The sequence below is a fragment of the Lithobates pipiens genome, unplaced genomic scaffold, assembly GCF_037356315.1.
Source record: "Lithobates pipiens isolate NorthernLeopardFrog02 unplaced genomic scaffold, aLitPip1_a1.2 Scaffold_18, whole genome shotgun sequence".
In the NCBI taxonomy this organism is placed as follows: domain Eukaryota; kingdom Metazoa; phylum Chordata; class Amphibia; order Anura; family Ranidae; genus Lithobates; species Lithobates pipiens.
The window spans coordinates 49,006,014-49,023,958 of record NW_027507758.1 but is presented as its reverse complement, the minus strand read 5'-3'; the positions used below and the strand labels follow the sequence as shown (position 1 = coordinate 49,023,958).

The 17,945-nt window shown below is 42.5% G+C and overlaps 1 protein-coding gene across 1 annotated transcript in view; it reads left to right on the top strand.

Annotated features, from left to right (window-relative positions):
* Positions 1-729: 729 nt before the first annotated feature.
* Positions 730-17,945, top strand: part of SLC3A1 (solute carrier family 3 member 1) — a 31,265-nt gene continuing 14,049 nt past the window's right edge. Inside the window, exons 1-4 of the mRNA XM_077485664.1 lie at positions 730-1,345; positions 8,135-8,314; positions 10,217-10,371; positions 11,073-11,198. Coding sequence (XP_077341790.1) covers positions 931-1,345; positions 8,135-8,314; positions 10,217-10,371; positions 11,073-11,198 — 876 coding nt within the window. The 5' untranslated portion in view covers positions 730-930. The remainder of the gene's footprint in view (positions 1,346-8,134; positions 8,315-10,216; positions 10,372-11,072; positions 11,199-17,945) is intronic.

Here is a 17,945-nt window from a genome sequence, read left to right as displayed (position 1 = left end):
GACCAGCGATGACATTGCATCAATAGAATGCTTTGTTTTGAAGTAAGTTTCACATAACGTGCTAATATGCCATGCCTTTGCCTTGCAGGTAAGAAAAAAAAATTGTGCAAAGGTTTATAACCGCTTTAAAGCTATTTAAAAAAAATAATTGTCATTACCAGCTCACTGACCACAACAATGTTCCGTGAGCTGTAGATCTGAACATTAATTCAGGGGTTCCCCAATATCTCAAACTTTTTGGCAAGGGTTCCTCCAAGGTAAAAACGTTGAGAAACACTGATCCAGACAGATGAATGGAGCCTGCGTTAGGTACATGAAAGCTCTCTAGCTGTTGGGGAAAGACAGAGAAGTGGGCTCATTGCTCATTTTAACCAGCCCATAGAGAATACATAACTTATGGTGTACCTTGCATACAATTTAATGTTGTTTTTGCATTTCAATTGTGTTCTTAATCCCATCTTGACCACACATTCCCTGTATTTGCATACAACCATGCAAAACAACTTGTTTAAAGTAACCATGCATGCAATCAAAATATTTGAAATTCAATCCAGTGTTCATAATGGAGGCATTGTCTAAACCCAGTAAGGAATTTCTGTGCCTCAAACAGTCATTGTTTTGTGCCAAGGAGATCAGTTTGCCAAGAATGACTTGTACTTTACTGTATATTCTGAGCTCTATTATCCTTATCTGTGACACAGTGCAAGCAAATTGCAGCCATTCAATAATAGATGACTGAGAGTGGAGGGGTGTTAGTAATTACTGGGACTTTGTACTGTTTTCTCTTTGTGTACCTTGACCTGGCCAAGAGCATTTAATGGGGATATTTGTTGCTTTGGTAAACCTCGCCTGCAGACAGTCTTCACTGTGCTAGATCGGTAGATCTGGAAAAGCAGACGCAGGTTAACAGACACAGACCAACCAGTGAACATGGATGAAGAGGTCAACTCAGTGGAGTTAAAGGAAAAATCCGGCCATGAGAATAACGGTTTTGTTGCAGATCACGATGAAAAGGAGGAGAAGCCAAGCAGGAAAAACAGCCAGATCGAAGAGTCCTCTTATGCAGTGAAAATGAACGAGTATAACCAGATCCTTCCATTAAAGCCATACGCTGGTATGCCGAAAGAAGTCCTGCTACAATTCTCCAACCAAATGTGCTACAAGGTGACACGAGAGATTCTATTCTGGCTCATCATTGTCGCTACTTTGGCCATCATTGCTGCCACAATCTCGATTATAGCTCTGTCGCCTAAGTGTCTTGACTGGTGGCAGAGCAGCCCGATCTACCAGGTTTACCCGAAGTCTTTCCGAGACAGCGATGGCGATGGCTCCGGGGATCTTAAAGGTAATTTTGAGATTTTGGGTTTGATTTACTTAAATTGGAGAGTGCAAAATCTGGTGCAGATCTGCATAGAAATCAATTAGCTTCTAGGTTTTTGTTTTGGCAACGCTTAATTGAACAAGTTAATAGTAGAAACTGTTTGGCTACCATGTACAGCTGCACCATATTTTACACTCTCCAGTTTTATTAAATCAGCCCTTTGGTCTTCCATTTGATATTTACTTATTACAAGTACTTATATAGTGCCATCAATTTACACAGTCCATTAAATATTATACATTCACATCAGTCCCTGTCCTCAAGGAGCTTATGATCTAAGATCCCTAACTCACATGCAAGCCAAAGTACCCAAGGGAATACCACACAGGCACAGAAAGATCATGCAAACTCGATGCAGGTAGTGCCATGGTTGGGATTTGAACCAAAGACCCTAGTGCTACAGACAGCATTGCTAACCACTTAGCCACTGATATTTCTTATGGTTTTAAATATCTGTTTTCTAAGCCCACGTACACACGGTCGGAGATTTTGCCAACCAAATCCGTTGGATTTTGCCTGTCGGATTTAGTCCGACGGATTGTGCCCGAAACTGTTGCATATACACGGTCGGGCTAAGTTGGCGAAAAATCCGATCTTTCAGAACGTGATGGCGTAATTTAGTTACGATGGGACTATATTCAGGCTAGTAGCCAATAGCTTTGATGTAAGAATTTGATCTGAGCATGCGTGGCACTTGGTCCGATGAAAATGCTCTACACATGATCGGATTAGGTCCGTCCGGCCCAGTTGGTCGGGAAATATTTCCAACATGTTGGAAAATTGGGTCGGACAGAGATTCGGACGGAATCAGTCCGATGCATACCACACACAGTCGGATTATCTGACGACACGTTCCGATAAGACTCATTCCGACAGATTCTCCAACCGTGTGTACAAGGGCTAAGAAGGTGCACACTAGCTATGCAGGCATTTGAGTACCGCATTTGACTTTATTTGCTTGCAACTCAAAAGCACCTCAATAGTATAAAAGAAAAAAGTTGTGACTTTAATTGAGATGACATAACATAATAGCATATATACATACAAAAATAATGGAAACATACATATAGCATATAGAACACATATAGATATACATAGAACAAAGTCATAACATCATAGCACATTGCACAGGTGGTGTAGGAAAATGTCCTCCAAGTTCTAAGATCATTTAAAAAGAAATAATGAAGTAAAAATCAATATGAAATATATTGGACCATCTATAAAGAGCACGGTGCATCCAGATATTCATGTTAGGCAGATCTGGATGCACCATATAGGTGGTCCAATATATTTTATTTATCCTGATTTTACTTCATTATCATTGCTATCACATGGAGCTAACAAGCCACGGATACCAGGAGGTTGCTGGAGGAGTCTTATCTTGATTGACTTGAGAAACTGCTGGCCAGTAAAGCTGGCCAGAGATGGATTAAAATTCGGACAGTTCAGCAGGGATTAGCTGAATTTTGTTCCATCTATGGCCCATCCTGTTCGAAAGAAGTTGATCTTCTGATTGACTACTCACTACTCAAGGTTTGCTGGTAAAGTTTAGCTGTCTCCTCCACTGCCAAACTACAATGATATAGTGGGGAGGATCCCCCCCCCCATTCACCTCGATTGTGTGGATGGGGGAATGGTTTAAGATTTTTTCACTCAGCATGCTTTTTTCACTTTAAGCTGGCCATGTATTGCTAGCTTAAAGTGGTTCTAAAGGCTGAAAGTAGAAAACCTTCAGTAAGCAACTCCCCCTGCAGCCCCACCCTAATACTTACCCAAGCCCGATCACATTCCAGTGATGTGCATGAGAGTGGCTGCTCTCCTCAGTCTCTGCCTCCTGATTGGCTGAGAGCATTGGCTCCCACTACTGTCAATCACAGCTCACAGCTAGTGAGGAGGGAGCAGGGTGCTGGTCAGAGCCCCGTTCTGTGTGCCTTATGGACACACCACACAGAGTGGGGCTCAGAAGCAAACACACACGAGTGCTTCCATAGCAAGTGGCTTGCTATGGGAGCACTCAGAGAAGAGGAGGGGCCAGAAGCACCCGAAGGGATCAGAGAAGAGGAGGATAGGGGCTGCTCTGTGCAAAACCACTGCACAGAGCAGGTAAGTATAACATGTTTATTATTTTAAAAAAATACCTTTAATATCACTTTACCTCTCATACTCTAGTACTTAGCTTCTTACATAAAGTATATTCACACAGAAAAGTCCTATTTTGAGTCCATTCAAGGCTCTTATTTTATCTTATACCATGATGAAGGGGGACTATTTTTTTTTTTTTAGTGCAAACCAATAAATGAGTTTGGACACATAATTCTTGGCTGGACGAGAATTAAATGTTAACCACTCACAACCGCGATATAGCTGAATGACGGCTACAGCATGGCCGGCTAGTTCTGGGACACCATCATATGGCGGCGTGCCATGTTTCGAGCCTGCTGCGGGGCACAGGTGGCACGCTCTACGATCACAATGTCCAGAGGACACTGCTGATCACACACTGGGGTACAGAGCCAATCAACGGCTCTTTACCACATGATTAGCTGTGTACAATCACAGCTGATCACAGATGTAAACAGAAGACGGTCACTGGCACTACTTTCCTCACACGAGAGGAAAAGAGAGCCAAAAACCGGCTTTAGTAAAAGGGACATGTACACTGATAATCAGGGCACTTGTTATCAGTGTCCTGATTATCTGTGCAGTCCAACCAGTGCCCAATCACAGTCCAATCACAGCCTCCTCATCAGTGTCACCCATCAGTGCCGCCTACCAGTTCCCATCAGTCCTGCTTATTAGTGCAGCCTCATTAGTGCCTCCTTATCAGTGCACACCAGTGCCGCCTCATTAGTGCCCATCCGTGAAGGAGAAAAATTACCTGTTTGCTAAATTTTATGACAAACTATGAAAAAGGGTTTTTGTTTTTTTCAAAATTTTCAGTCTTTGTTTATTTAGCATTGACACTGGGACTAAAAATATGTGAAAATCTAAGTTTTGAGCTTTCACCAGAACAGGAATGGGGACACCTGTCTATAGGAGAATTTCCTCACACTGGAGAGTTTAGAAGTTGTGTCTATAAGACAGGAAGTGAAGAAAAAGCTTCCCAATGAGACATCGATGGGAAAATGTCTAAAATCAAATGAAATGAAATGTTTTGGCTTTACATATCCTTTTAAGTGGTCATTGATCAAGCCCGGTTTTTCTACCCCTTGGTCAACTATGTAGAACTGTGTACCATAACATGCCTGTTTGTCTCACTCATGTCCAATCAGAGTAATGATTCACATATAAAAAAAAAGCAGTAACCATATTGCTGTTTTGTACATGAACCTCCCTCAGAAACCTTGTGTATGAGTCATTACAGTTTTTTTTCCTAGACCCTACCCGCTGCTATGTGCCACCTGCAGTGAGGGCACGTCCCACCTGTGACACACATCCCACACTTTAAGCAAGTAAAAAAAAACCTTTGTGCAAAATGACACAGTATACCCCTCATGGATTTTTAGACAGACCAAAAACGTTGTATTAAAATATATATTTTATTTATTGTACATCTTGTTCAGTAAAAAAGAGATTACAGACAGTATATGATAATTACATATTGTACAAAAGTTCAACGATACATAGTACCAAATACCCTTGACGTCGCATGTAGCATGGCGAGTGCAATGCTACCCATGTACAAATGTCGGGCTAGCAGCATTTCATAATAGCGAAAACACCTAACATGTTTTGGACTGATCTGGGGTCCTTCTTCAATGGTTATTGTCAAATAGGTAACAATAGATTCTAAAAAGTCAATATATTATATTAGTCATGAAAGTATACAACACATAGGCTGATTTTAACGTAAACAATCATTTCATTCATTAATTTCATCTGTCTATAAATTGTATAGGTTGCAGGTTATACTTACAAAAACATATATACATATAGTGGCTAGGTGATGGGTTCCACTGGATGGGGTAATGCGATTATGGACCACCAGGATATGGTCAGCAAGGACACCAAGAAGGGGCAAGCCACACAAGAACCCCAAAGAAAAGGGCAACTGCCCAATGGTGGACCGACAATTTCTTCAGGGCTCTCTATAAAAGGGTATATATCATAGAGGATAATAATGAATAGTTTATATAACTATAAAGAAATCATCAGTATACATACTATTTAAAGCATAACTCAATCTTATACAAGCTTATACAAGCTGCCCATTGCCCAGTTTAAAAGCATGAATAAAGATAATAAAGGTGTCTATATAACATAGTGATAGAAGTTTGATAAAGTTATACCTGAACTATTCTGCATCAGGAGTTATCCACCAGCTGGCCACAAACATAGGTGCTCAAGCCACATGGAGTGAAGCTTAAATAGCCCCTCCAAATTGGATCGGATACAGCTACACTTTGGGATCCTCAGCCCTGGCCAAAAATGGCTTAAGACATCGAGGAAAAGGCGACAACTGACCTTAGAGCAATTACAGATCATTTCTGTATTGCTATGGGGGAAATTGTCCAAACATAATTGTGAATGTTGTTTCATAGCACTTTTGCAATATTTTACCTGTCTTATCATGCCAGTTTCTGTTTAACATTTGAGAGCGTGAAATGTTATTAGGAAATAGGTTGGAAATCTGATTGCTTGCATCTCCACGCTTATTTAATGCCAGCTCCTCTGGATAATTGAATGGTTATTGAAGTTTCCCAATTTCCTCAGGCTGTATTGGCTCCAAGAGTCTAAAATGTAAATTACAACATTTAGTCTTGGTTCACACAATAGCAGGAGATTTTGGCCGGCTCTCTATGTAGCCAGTTCACATATCTCTGCAGCGGGTCCAGTGCGATTTGCACAGGAGGCCTGTGTGTCTTTTGGTTTGTTTCAGGTCTGAATTCAGGCAAAAATTTGGGCTGAAATCGGACCCGAAACGGTGATCGAGGACACACCGGACCCCTGCTGTGAACCGCATGTGAAGATAGTGTGAACCCAACCTCCTGCAGATAGAGCTCCTGGTGGGCATTGAGCCTAGAACCCCCATTATAAAAAAGGAGTAATGCAAATTGTCAAGCTCCCATGCTGCTGCAGTCACAACTTCCCTTTCTAACACAGGAGGCCAGAAATGCACGTAAGTTCTGTGGACTGACATCACATGCATTTTTGTGGACTGAAATGGTCTGATGTCAGCCCTGATCTGTTAGCATTTTTAAGATGACAAAATACATCCCATACTCCTCATCTCTACAACATTGGGGATGATTTAGTTAAGCTGGTGGACCCAGAATCTAGTGCAGCTGTGCCTAGTAACCAGTCAGCTTCTAGGTTTTATTGTCAAAGCTTAAAGCGACATTAAATGTTCATTTAAAAAAATAAAAACAATAACAAACATGTTATACTTACCTGCTCTGTGCAGTGGTTTTGCACAGAGCAGCCCTGATCCTCCTCTTTTCGGGTACCCGTCGACACTCCTCACTCCTCCTCTTTAGCCAGTGCCCTCAATAGCAAGTCGCTTGCTCTGGAGGCACTGGTGCATGCTCACTCCCGAATCCTGCTCTATGGATCCATAAGACACACAGAGCCGCAGCTTGGCCCTGCCCCTCACTCTCTCCTTATTGGCTCACTGGTTGTGATTGACAGTAGCAGAAGCCAATGGCTCCTGCTGCTGTCTCAGCCAATGAGGAATGAGAGACCGGGGAGAAGCTCAGCTCTCGTGCACATCGCTGGATCAAGAGGGGCTCAGTTGAGTATTAGGAGGGAGGCGCTACACACAAAAGGTTTTTACCTTCATGCATAGAATGCATGAAGGTAAAAAACCTTGAGCCTTTAAAATGGGAGTAAACTATCATGGATAATTCTTACCTATAGATAAGCCTATAATAAGGCTTTCTTATAGGTATTGTAAATATCTCCTAAACATGCACCATTTAGGAGATATTTACTTTAGATACAGCCGGTGACATCACTGGTGCATGCACTCAAAAGAAGCGGCATACCTGTGCCATTTCTTCTGAGCCATGCCATAAACAGCGACTCATGCATGTATGCGTGGGAGTAACGTCATCGCTGGATGGGCCAGTCAGATAGTTGAAGCCCGCAAACTCAGAAAGATTGGCTGAAGATGGAAGCACCTTCAGAGGTGACAGCATGCCGTTGGAGGGCTTCGTTTTCAGGTAAGTCTGTCATAATGTGCTAGTATGCAATGCATACTAGCACATTATGGCTTAAACTACCTGGGGCCTGATTTTCTTTTCCTTTTTTGAATGCAGTTTACTACCGCCTTAAAACCACTTTAATTTAACAAGTTGGAAGTCGATTGGTTACTATGCACAGCTGCACCACATTCTGTGTGCAACCGTTTTAGTAGATCTCCCCCAATGTTTGGCAGTGCCTAATAAGAACAGGGAGGTTTCCTTGATATAACCCAGGAAGTGTGCACAGGACAGCTCTGAATTTATGACATGATTAAGAGATTGACATTTTCAATAGTATATTTACCAGATCCAGGTACAAAAGAGAGCGGTTCATTGATAAGGTTTACATACACTTTATAAGCTCCGCAATTTAATCACTAGCCTTAAATTGTTTATAATCAAAAATATTAAATGAATTCCTCATCTTTCCACCTTTGCATTCACAATAACAACGTTTTAAAGTGAACTTTATGGAGTGAAAATGAGAGCCTTTGGCTGGTGGCATTAAGAGACTCTGGTCAGCTAGCTTACAGAATTCATCCCTCTCTCACTTTCTGCTTTCAACTTCCAGGCGTGCAGGAGAAGATTGACCACTTTGTGTACCTTGGCGTGAAGGCTGTCTGGGTTGCCCCATTTTTCAAGTCAACTCTAAAGGACTATCGCTATGCTGTGGATGATTTCCGCCAGGTTGACCCAAGTTTCGGAACTATGGTGGATTTTGAGAACCTGCTTTCTGCTGTGCACGATAAAGGTGAGCTGGTATTTCTAAAAAAAAAAATTTTTTTAGATGTTTTAAGAATTGAAGTAGTTATAGAGATGTCTGTCCGTTGGGTTGATTTTTACATTACTTCCTGTCCCTGAGACAAAGAGAAATCTGTCTCCACTGAGGAGTCGGTTGAACAGGTGCTCCCATTGGATGATTGCCCCTTGCCCCCTGTTTCTGTGACAATTCTAAAATTTTGAAATTTTAATTTCATTCTTCATAGTCTCCAGGACAAAAAGGCAATCTCCCCAGCAGAGACACATTGGGGTTGATTTACTAAAACTAGAGAGTGCAAAATCTGGTGCAGCTCTGCATAGAAACCAATCAGCTTCTAGGTTTTATTGTCAAACTTGATTGAACAAGCTGAAGTTAGAAGGTGATTGGCTACCATAAACAGCTGCACCATATTTTGCACTCGCCAATTTTATTAAACTAACTCCACAGTAAGGAAATGCGATAAGGTCATTAACACTTCCTTAACTATTTCAAAATGTATTTAAAATGTTGTAGATGTATATTTACTTGAAAAATAATCGGTTAGTTTGTCCATTCCTGAGACTCAGCTGCCAATCCTCAGGCCTGGACACTTTTACATGAGGGAGGGGACCAGGTCAATACCCCTATATTGGCTGAAATGCTGAGCGTACGCAGGGTTTAGACTCAGTGCTCCTGCAGTTGGAGCTGGGGGGTATATGGGGAAAGTAAGTATCAATGGGTGAGGGGAATGCGCTTGAGAACTGGATATTTTGTTCTGAATAGGCAAAGTGAAATCTAAGACCTCAACTTACTTTTACTACTTCCTCCAATCTTATCTTACCCCCTTTTTCAGCAGACCACTGTCTGCACCTCCAACTTTTTCACCAAAGTGACAATAACATCCCTCCCTGCTTGAAGCCTTCTGATATACCCATGTCACATATCTCAGAAAGCTTTAGGGCTATGGAGAACATGAAGAACATCATCAGAGGGTCAGCTGCTAGGACTTGGTGCAGAAGGCTGGCCTCAGTTGACCACTGCCTGCACCTCCACCTTTTTCACCAAAGTGACAATAACATCCCTCCCTTCTTGAAGTCTTCTGATATACCCATGTCAAATATCCCAGAAGGCTTCGGGGCTATGTAGAACACGCAGAACATCATCAGAGGGTCAGCTGCTAGGACTTGGTGGAGAAAGCTGGCCTCAGTTGACCACTGCCTGCACTTCCACCTTTTTCACCTAGGTGAGAATAACATTCCTCCCTGCCCGAAGCCTTCTGGGATACCCACCTCACATATTCCAGAAGGCTTCAGGGCTATGTAGAACATGCAGAACATCATCAGAGGGTCAGCTGCTAGGACTTGGTGGAGAAAGCTGGCCTCAGCTGACCAGATGATGACAACAGCAAACAAGATGGCAGCTTTTGGCGAATCACAGCATGACAGTGTTGGATTTGCTGGTCGGATGAGTATGCTATTTCAAGCCAACCCAGCTGAAAAGGTAAAGGAGGTTAAAATTATACTCAAAGTTAACCCTGGGGTGGGGGGTGAAAGTTCTCTTTAAGCTGCCCATGCACATTGCAGTTTGAAAGGACAATCTACTTTAGATCTACCAATAACTGTAGTGGAAGGGCTCCTACTACAAACTAAACTAAATACTAGCTAGGCTCTGACATTACATAGTTTTGGTAAATATAATAGAGATTATACAGAGATTATAGAATCACATTTTAACATGTTTAGTAAATTTTCACATTGATTAATTGTTTATTCAAAATGGCAGAGCCAAAATATATAAACCATTACAAATTAACATTTGGTGATCTGAAACATCTGATAGACTGCTCTGGTTTACTGCTCTGGTTTACTGAATTGAATTTGAATAAAATGTAAAAAATTTCTTGTTTTCATCAAGGTATAAAATTGATAATTGACCTCATTCCAAACCACACCAGCAATAAACATGACTGGTTCCTGCTGAGTAGGAATCGAACGAATAAATATACAGACTATTACATCTGGAAGGACTGTGCGGTGGTAAATGGCCGGGTCGTACCTCCCAATAACTGGGTAAGCCTGTGTTAGGTCTAAACATTTAGCATTATAAAAAAATACCTTTTGGTTGTGAAAGGCTACATCTACCCAAGGCTGATATTATAGTTTCATGGAAACACAGATGGGCTGAATTCTCTACCAGACTTTTAGATCCCTCATCTACACTCCAAAGACAGCTAGGGAGGTTGGCTGGGGTGGTACACCTGTCAAATGGTAGGTGACCTAGGGTGAGGCAGTGATAAAAACTTTCAGAGGTTATAATCCTTCCCTAACCTAACCCTTCCCATGTGTTAACTTTGTTCCCGGTTCCATTTGCTGTCTATATAGCAGCTAAACTTGTGCAGGAGCTTTCTGCTTCTAGCAGTTTGTGATCTCCAGGTATTACAGTGCAGTGCATGGTAGAAATTAGTATTTGTGACTCTTGTCACTAAAGTCATTGAATCAAACAGGTATGTAGAACAGATGCCTTCCTTGTTTTCACTCCTTGACTGCAGTTACAGTGCAAATGCAGAAAGAATGAATGCAAACATTTGGCATGGGTTTGTGATGAATGCTCTTAAAGCATTGGGAAGAAGGAAGTGGTCATATCTGTGAAGTTTATAGAAAATCACAGGGTGTGTGTTAAAAGGGCTAACATGCTTTAGAAGTTCAGTTATCCTTTAATAACATTTTTTGATGAATATTTTGTGATTTTTGGCATCCACTTTTCTTTTCAGGTTGGCTTGTATGGAAACTCCGCCTGGGAGTATGACAGTGTCAGGCAACAATGCTACTTTCATCAATTTCGCAAAGAGCAACCTGATCTAAATTTACACAATCCAGACATCCAAAGTGAAATTCTAGTAAGTCGATTGTCTTATGTTTGTCTAAGCCTCTGTACACACGGTCGGAGATTCTGCCAACCAAATCCGTCGGATCTTGTCCGAAACTGTTGCATACACACGGTCGGACTAAGTTGTCGAAAAATCCGATCTTTCAGAACGTGATGACGTAATTTCGTTACGATGGGACTACGTTCAGGCTAGTAGCCAATAGCTTTGATGTAGGAATTTGATCTGAGCATGCGTGGCACTTGGTCCGATTAAAATTCGCTACACATGATCGGAGTATGTCCGATTGAACCAGTTGGTCGGGAAATATTTCCAACATGTTGGAAAATTGGGTCCGATGGATATTCGGACGGAATCAGTCCGATGCATACCACACACAGTCGGATTATCCGACGAAACGGTCCGATAGGACACATTCCGACGGATTCTCCGATCATGTGTACAAGGGCTAATTGTGTCACTCTATTGTTGTACTAAAGTGTTACTAAACCCAGGACCCTGCATTCACTATATCTGCTCTTCCACAGTACACAGATCTTAGAAATGCAATTATTTTAGTATATATAAACTTCTAAACAACTTTTTTCATTAGCAATTAGAGCAGTCTTGTGACTTCTATCAGTGTCTAGTTAAAGCTTGTAGTTTGGGTGTTTTCATTCTCCTCTGACTGGCCTTTGAGACTGCAGGACCCTTGACCCTCTGTCTGGACAGTGCTGATTGGCCCTGTGCTGATCACATTCACCCTCCCAAGAAAAAAAAAAACTTTCTAGCTATACACACCAAACTGAGCATGTGTAGAGTGTTCCCTAGCCGTTGTTCTATCATGAGATGGATGGGGACAGTGGACGAAGGGGAGGAACAGAGGAGACAGGATCAAACAGCCTTTTTTACACAATGCAGAAGAATAACCCCTTAGGTTCCACAGTGAGTGTAACAAGCATGCTTTACTGCATATACAGACTGATTTTGTGGTGGGTTTAGTAACACTTTAAGGATCGTTTAAAAAATGCTGACCAAATGACCATATCTTAGAAAGAAAACTGTAGGCAAAGCACAAAGTTCATTAACAAAAAATAGTTTTCTGAGCTGTATTTGTATTTTTTTTAGAGGACCACTTCGAACAAAATCGTACAATCTATATTCAGTTTTGACCTACAACAGCAACAAAATGTTTGCCTTGACATGTTTCTGCATATATACTGCAATAGCCTTTGAACTTGAAGATATGCATTTGTCTACAAATACAAATATGAGTTGTCAACCTCAGAGATCAATACATTGAAGTTGTTTTAAAGCGGTAGTGAAGTCAATTTTTTTTTCCAAAAAATGGATCCCCCTTGCAGCCTTAAAGCAGCTGTAAACCCCACGTAGAATGAATATCTCCTAAACGGCGCACCTGTAGGTAAAAATAACAAAGCAGGGTTTGCAGCTGCTTTAAGGCTGCCAGGGGGACCCGTTTTTTGCAAAAAATAAAATAAAAAATTTGACTTTAATACTGCTTTAAAGCAACTTTAATATATTAATCTCTGAGATTGCCAACTCATGTTTGTAGACAAATGCATATCTCCAAGTTCGAAGGCTATTGCAGTATATATATATATGCAGAAACCTGCATGTCAAGGCAATCACCCTGCATACAGCCACTGACGTCAGTGGCGTATGCGCTCCGAAGGTCTAGCATACAATGCCAGACCTTCAGAGCTTCTTGCTGGAACCGAGGGCTCCCACGTGCATGCACAGGAGTGACATCATCGTGGATCCTGCCACTCACAGCCCCAGAGCACATTAATCCAGAAGAAAGGCGGGGGGAACATGTCAGCCCTCTCAGCAGTGACTGGTCGCCGCTGGAAGGGATTTTTTCTAAGATAAGTATTTAATAATGTGTTAGTATGCAATGCATACTAGCACGTTATGCCATTGTGTTGCAGATTTTTTATTTTTTTGTGGTTTACTACTGCTTTAGGCCGGGTTCACATATAAGCCACATGCGGCTCACAGCAGGGGTCCAGTGCGTCCTGGTTCACCGTTTCAGGTCCCATTTCAGCCCACATTTTTGGCTGAATTCAAATCTGAAATGGACCAAAAGACGCACTTTGTGCAAATCGCACTGGACCCGCTTCAAAGATATGTGAACTTGCTCCATAGAGAGCTGGTCAAAATCTCCTGTTAATGCGAATGGAGTTGTAAAGGCTCGTATTTTTTCACCTATACATTAAGGTGAAAAAACACCTTGCAGTCACCGGCCCCCTAGCCACCCCGTTTTACTTACCTGAGCCCCGTCAGTGCCTCCCCGCCGTTCCTCTTTCCACGGGTTTCTGGCTCTTGTATAGATTGATAGCAGCGCAGCCATTGGCTCCCACTGCTGTCAATCAAATACAATGACGCGGGCGCCGGGGGGCGAGGCCAAGTCCTGCATTCAGCCTCTATGGACGCCGAATGCTGGACTCGGGAGTGTGCCCGCAAGGTAACCCCCTCGGGAGAGCACTTCTCCGAGGGGCTTATCTAACACGGGGAGGAGCCGCAAGAGCTGCCGAGGGATCCCAGAAATAAATGTTCGAGGCCACTCTGCGCAAAACGAGCTGCACAGTGGAGGTAAGTATGGCATGTTTGTTATTTAAAAAAATAAAAACCGATCCTTTGGTATCACTTTAAGCCATAATGTGCTAGTATGCACTGCATACTAGTACATTATGACAGACTTACAAACGCAGCCCTTTAGCACTGCGCTCTCACCGCTCTCCCTTGTCCCTGGCAGATTCCATCTTCATCTGGTCCTTCTTCCAGGTTTGCGATCTTTGGCCACTTGATTGGTTGTGCCCGGGCGACATCCCTCCCATGCATGCGCATGACAGTCAAATTGCAGCGGCATACAGAGGCAGGACATAAATGTGGACTGAACTGTGCATGTGCGGCTCAGATCATATTACTCGCTGACAGGCGGGGGGAGGGGGGGTGGCGATTTATAATAGATATTTCTAGGGTCTCTTCTGTTATAAAAATAAAAAATACCCTGGCTGCCAGAAATTTGAATAATAACTGGTTTTGCTACCACTTTAAAAAAGAGAGACTTCTATAGACCAGTGGTTCTCAACCAAGAGGCCGCAGCCCTCTACCAAGCCATGGCCACCCTCCTGCCGAGACATGAATTTGTTAAAGGTAGAATGACAGCTCAATGACACCATCACTTCTTGGGTAATATTTGCAGGGGGGAAGGCACTGATTGACTATGAGGCAAGAAAGGGAAGGAGGTGAGGTGTTCGAAAAGAGGAAAGTGTGTATCTAAGGTATCTAAGGTAGAGGTAAGTGCGGTGGGAGGTATAAAGGAGGCTGGACAGATATACAGGGGCCTGAGTAAGTGCTGGGGGGGGGGGTAAAAGACAATGCACGTACGATGTGTAACTGTACTGATTCCATTGTGTTACCTTCAAAGCCTAATAAGGAGCTTACACGGCATATTCAATAAGTGATAAAAACAAAGGGGACCTACAAAAAACAAAAAGGACTTTCCTAAATTTCGCCAAATTTTCTCCTAAAAATTCGAATTGGCCCATGGTATGTCTAGTAGTCACATCAACTGGGTTTGTTCTGGAATGTTAATGTTTCATCGCTCATCCCAGTAGCTGCATGAAGACAAGCAAACTACTTGATCGGTAAAACGTTCTCTGCGTTACTGAACCAGTCTAGTAAAAAAGTGATTAAATACTTCTAACTATACTATCGGGTAATAATTAAGGGCCTCTTCCTTTGTGATAAGTTACCACATAAATGTTAATGTGCATTGTGTTGAATGAGCCCATTTATTTACAATGGGCTGCCAACACCCGGCAATAGAACAAACAATTGATTTGCACTTAATGCAGTGCACTCCAGTGCATGGTATGTGTATTGTGGGGATTTGTAGTATATAACGGGAGGCAAATACTGCACTCTGCCATTTAGGGTTGGTTCACACCACAATTTCTGCGTTTCAAAAGCATTTCTGCAAGCACTTTTTTTATGCATTCCAGTGCGTTTTGTTATGAATTTCGGTTCTTTTTGCCCTCCTTTTTTCCTGCATCTCAGTTGAGAAAATGTGAGTTCCAGTGAGATTTTGATGCATATTATCGCATTCTATAAAGGAAAATAATGCAACATGTTCTACTTTTGTTGACTGCACTTGAACGCACTGCACTGGTGTGAACTAGGACCATTGGAATCCATGTTAAACACTGGCCATGTGTTTTTGATGTATAATAAAAACGCACTGGACTGAACCAGAATGGCACAACAATGCATTCCAAAGAGCGTTGTGTATTACAGCCAGTGCTGAGAAAAGGTCATCTAGAGCCCAGGGCAAACAATCTACCCTCCCCCCTTCAAGATGTATGAGCATTTTGTGCATTATGTGCAGCAAAAATTCACCCCCCCCCCAAAAAAATGGGCACCAATCTGCTTGATTACAAACTAAGCATAAATTCTCCCTCCTCCCAGTACAAGTCTATCCCCTGTTGAAATCCCCCCTCCCAGTACAAATCACTGTCACCTCCATCCCCCTAGCACAAATGCCTCCCCCCTAAAAAAATACCCCGCCTAGCACAAATCTTTAACCCCTCAAATTTCCCCTCCGAGTATACATTCTCTCCCTCTCCTACTCCAAATCGCCCTCCTAGTACAAATATTCCCCTCTCCCCCCCCAGCACAATCACCTCCCAATCATTCCTACTAGCATAAATCCCACCCCCCAAAAAAAATCTCCTCTGAGAACAAACCCCCCAAATCAATCCTCCTAGTACATAATCCTTTTTTCCCATCCCAACACAAATCACCACTCACCCCTCTTTTCCCTCATAGAGCAGTTTTTACCTCCTGCTGCCCCCCAAATTCCTCTTCCCAACATAAATCCTCTCCCAATCTCCTTGCAGTGCCCCCCTCCCAACTCACATGATGCTACAGTGCCCAAGGCAGCCGCCCCTTGTCCCAGCCCTGATTACAGCAAACAAGTATGTATTTATTACAGAAACTTAAGCCCCATACACACTATCAGATTTTCTTCAGATTTTTGTCTTCAGACTTACCAAAACCATATAGTGCCAGGGCCTGCCTGATTGCATACACATTGAAACTCCTAAGGTTTGACCTCAAATTATATGGTTTTGGTAAATCTGAAGACAAAAATCAGCAGAAAATCTGATAGTGTGTATGGGGTTTTATATAGCACCATCAATTTACGCAGCACTTTTCATATTTATTATACAGTCACATTAGTCCTTGCCCTCAAGGAGTTTACAGTCTAAGGTCCCTAGCCATTCATACACATACTATGGCCAATTTAGACAGGAGCCAATTAACCTACCAGCAGGTCTTTGGAGTGTAAGGCCACGTACACACGGGCGGATTGTCTGCCCAACTAAGTTCGTCAGACAATCCGACAGACAGTCCGTTAAAAATTTGCATGAACGGACTTGACCACACACGATGAGCAGACAGTCCGCTGAAAGCGTGCGTGATGACGTGTACAGCACGTACGACGGGACTAGAAAAACGACGTCCTATACACTGCAATGCAACCTTCGGCCGTGTAAATCCTTTCTGAGCATGCGCCATACTTAGTCCGCCCAACTTGCCTACACACGAGCGGACTGTCCGCTGAAACCAAGTTTGGACGGACAAAACCAAGTTTGAACGGACTGTCTTACGGAAATTCCGTAAGACTTTGTTCGTCAGATTGTCCGCTGAAAAAGTCCGCTGAAGCCCACACACGAGCGGATTGTCCGCTGAAACACGGTTCAGCGGACTAAGTTGGACAGACAAGCCGCACGTGTGTACGCGGCCTAAGAGGAAACCCACACAGGGAGAACATACAAACTGCAGGCAGGAGGTGGTTGGGATTTGAACGGACAACCCTAGTGCAGCTAGACAAAAGTGTTAACCACTTAGCCCCTGTGCTATGAAGGTCCAGGTCTTTCCCCCATTATACCTCAATGAAGGTAATGTGTGGGTAGAAGAGCAGGTGAAAATCTTTTGTATACCGACTCTAGAGATAGAGAGGGTCATCGGTGGTTCCATCATCATAGAAGTGGCTCTGTTGGGGATATTAGTGAATGTGTTGCTGTAAGCTCCACTGGGCCATATACTGGAAATAATTGACGTAGCCAGCGATAGTTTAATGAACACCACTTGCAGAATAATTTTAGCTTTCCTGCACCTTGATGACACTTGACCATAATCTTAAAGAAGGTCTATATTGTCTTTTGTCAGATGCTGACATCTTGTTTTACACTTCCTTGCATCCCATCAGAACATGAAGAATTCACTGCAATATTATCAAGGTTAATAAGTTTACACTTCAATCAGCTTGTTAAACAGTTACATCAATAACTGTGAAAACAGCTGAACTTTACACCTGATGGTTTTCTTATTAGGTGATAATTATATATGTAGCAATCCTGTTAGTGCTGCGACAAGGTCTTGTGAGGAGCCTTTAAAACAATAAAGAACATTCCCTGATTTATGATGATTAACTTTTTATGAACGACACAGATTGACTTGGGTTGGGTAAATCATGGGTAACTGCACCTCCCTGAAACAGTCTTCTGACTTAGTTGGTGCATTACGATGGAGCTTTTGCGGCATTTTGTGTTTTTTTTTTTTCTAGTTTTGGAGAGAGTGATGAGAAGGTAGGTTTCTAATGTTGCCCCCGAAAAGGGAGATACGCTCCTATTTTCTCTGATGATCATTAGGACAAGGACAGAGAGTAAAAGAAGATCAAAAGAAACAGAG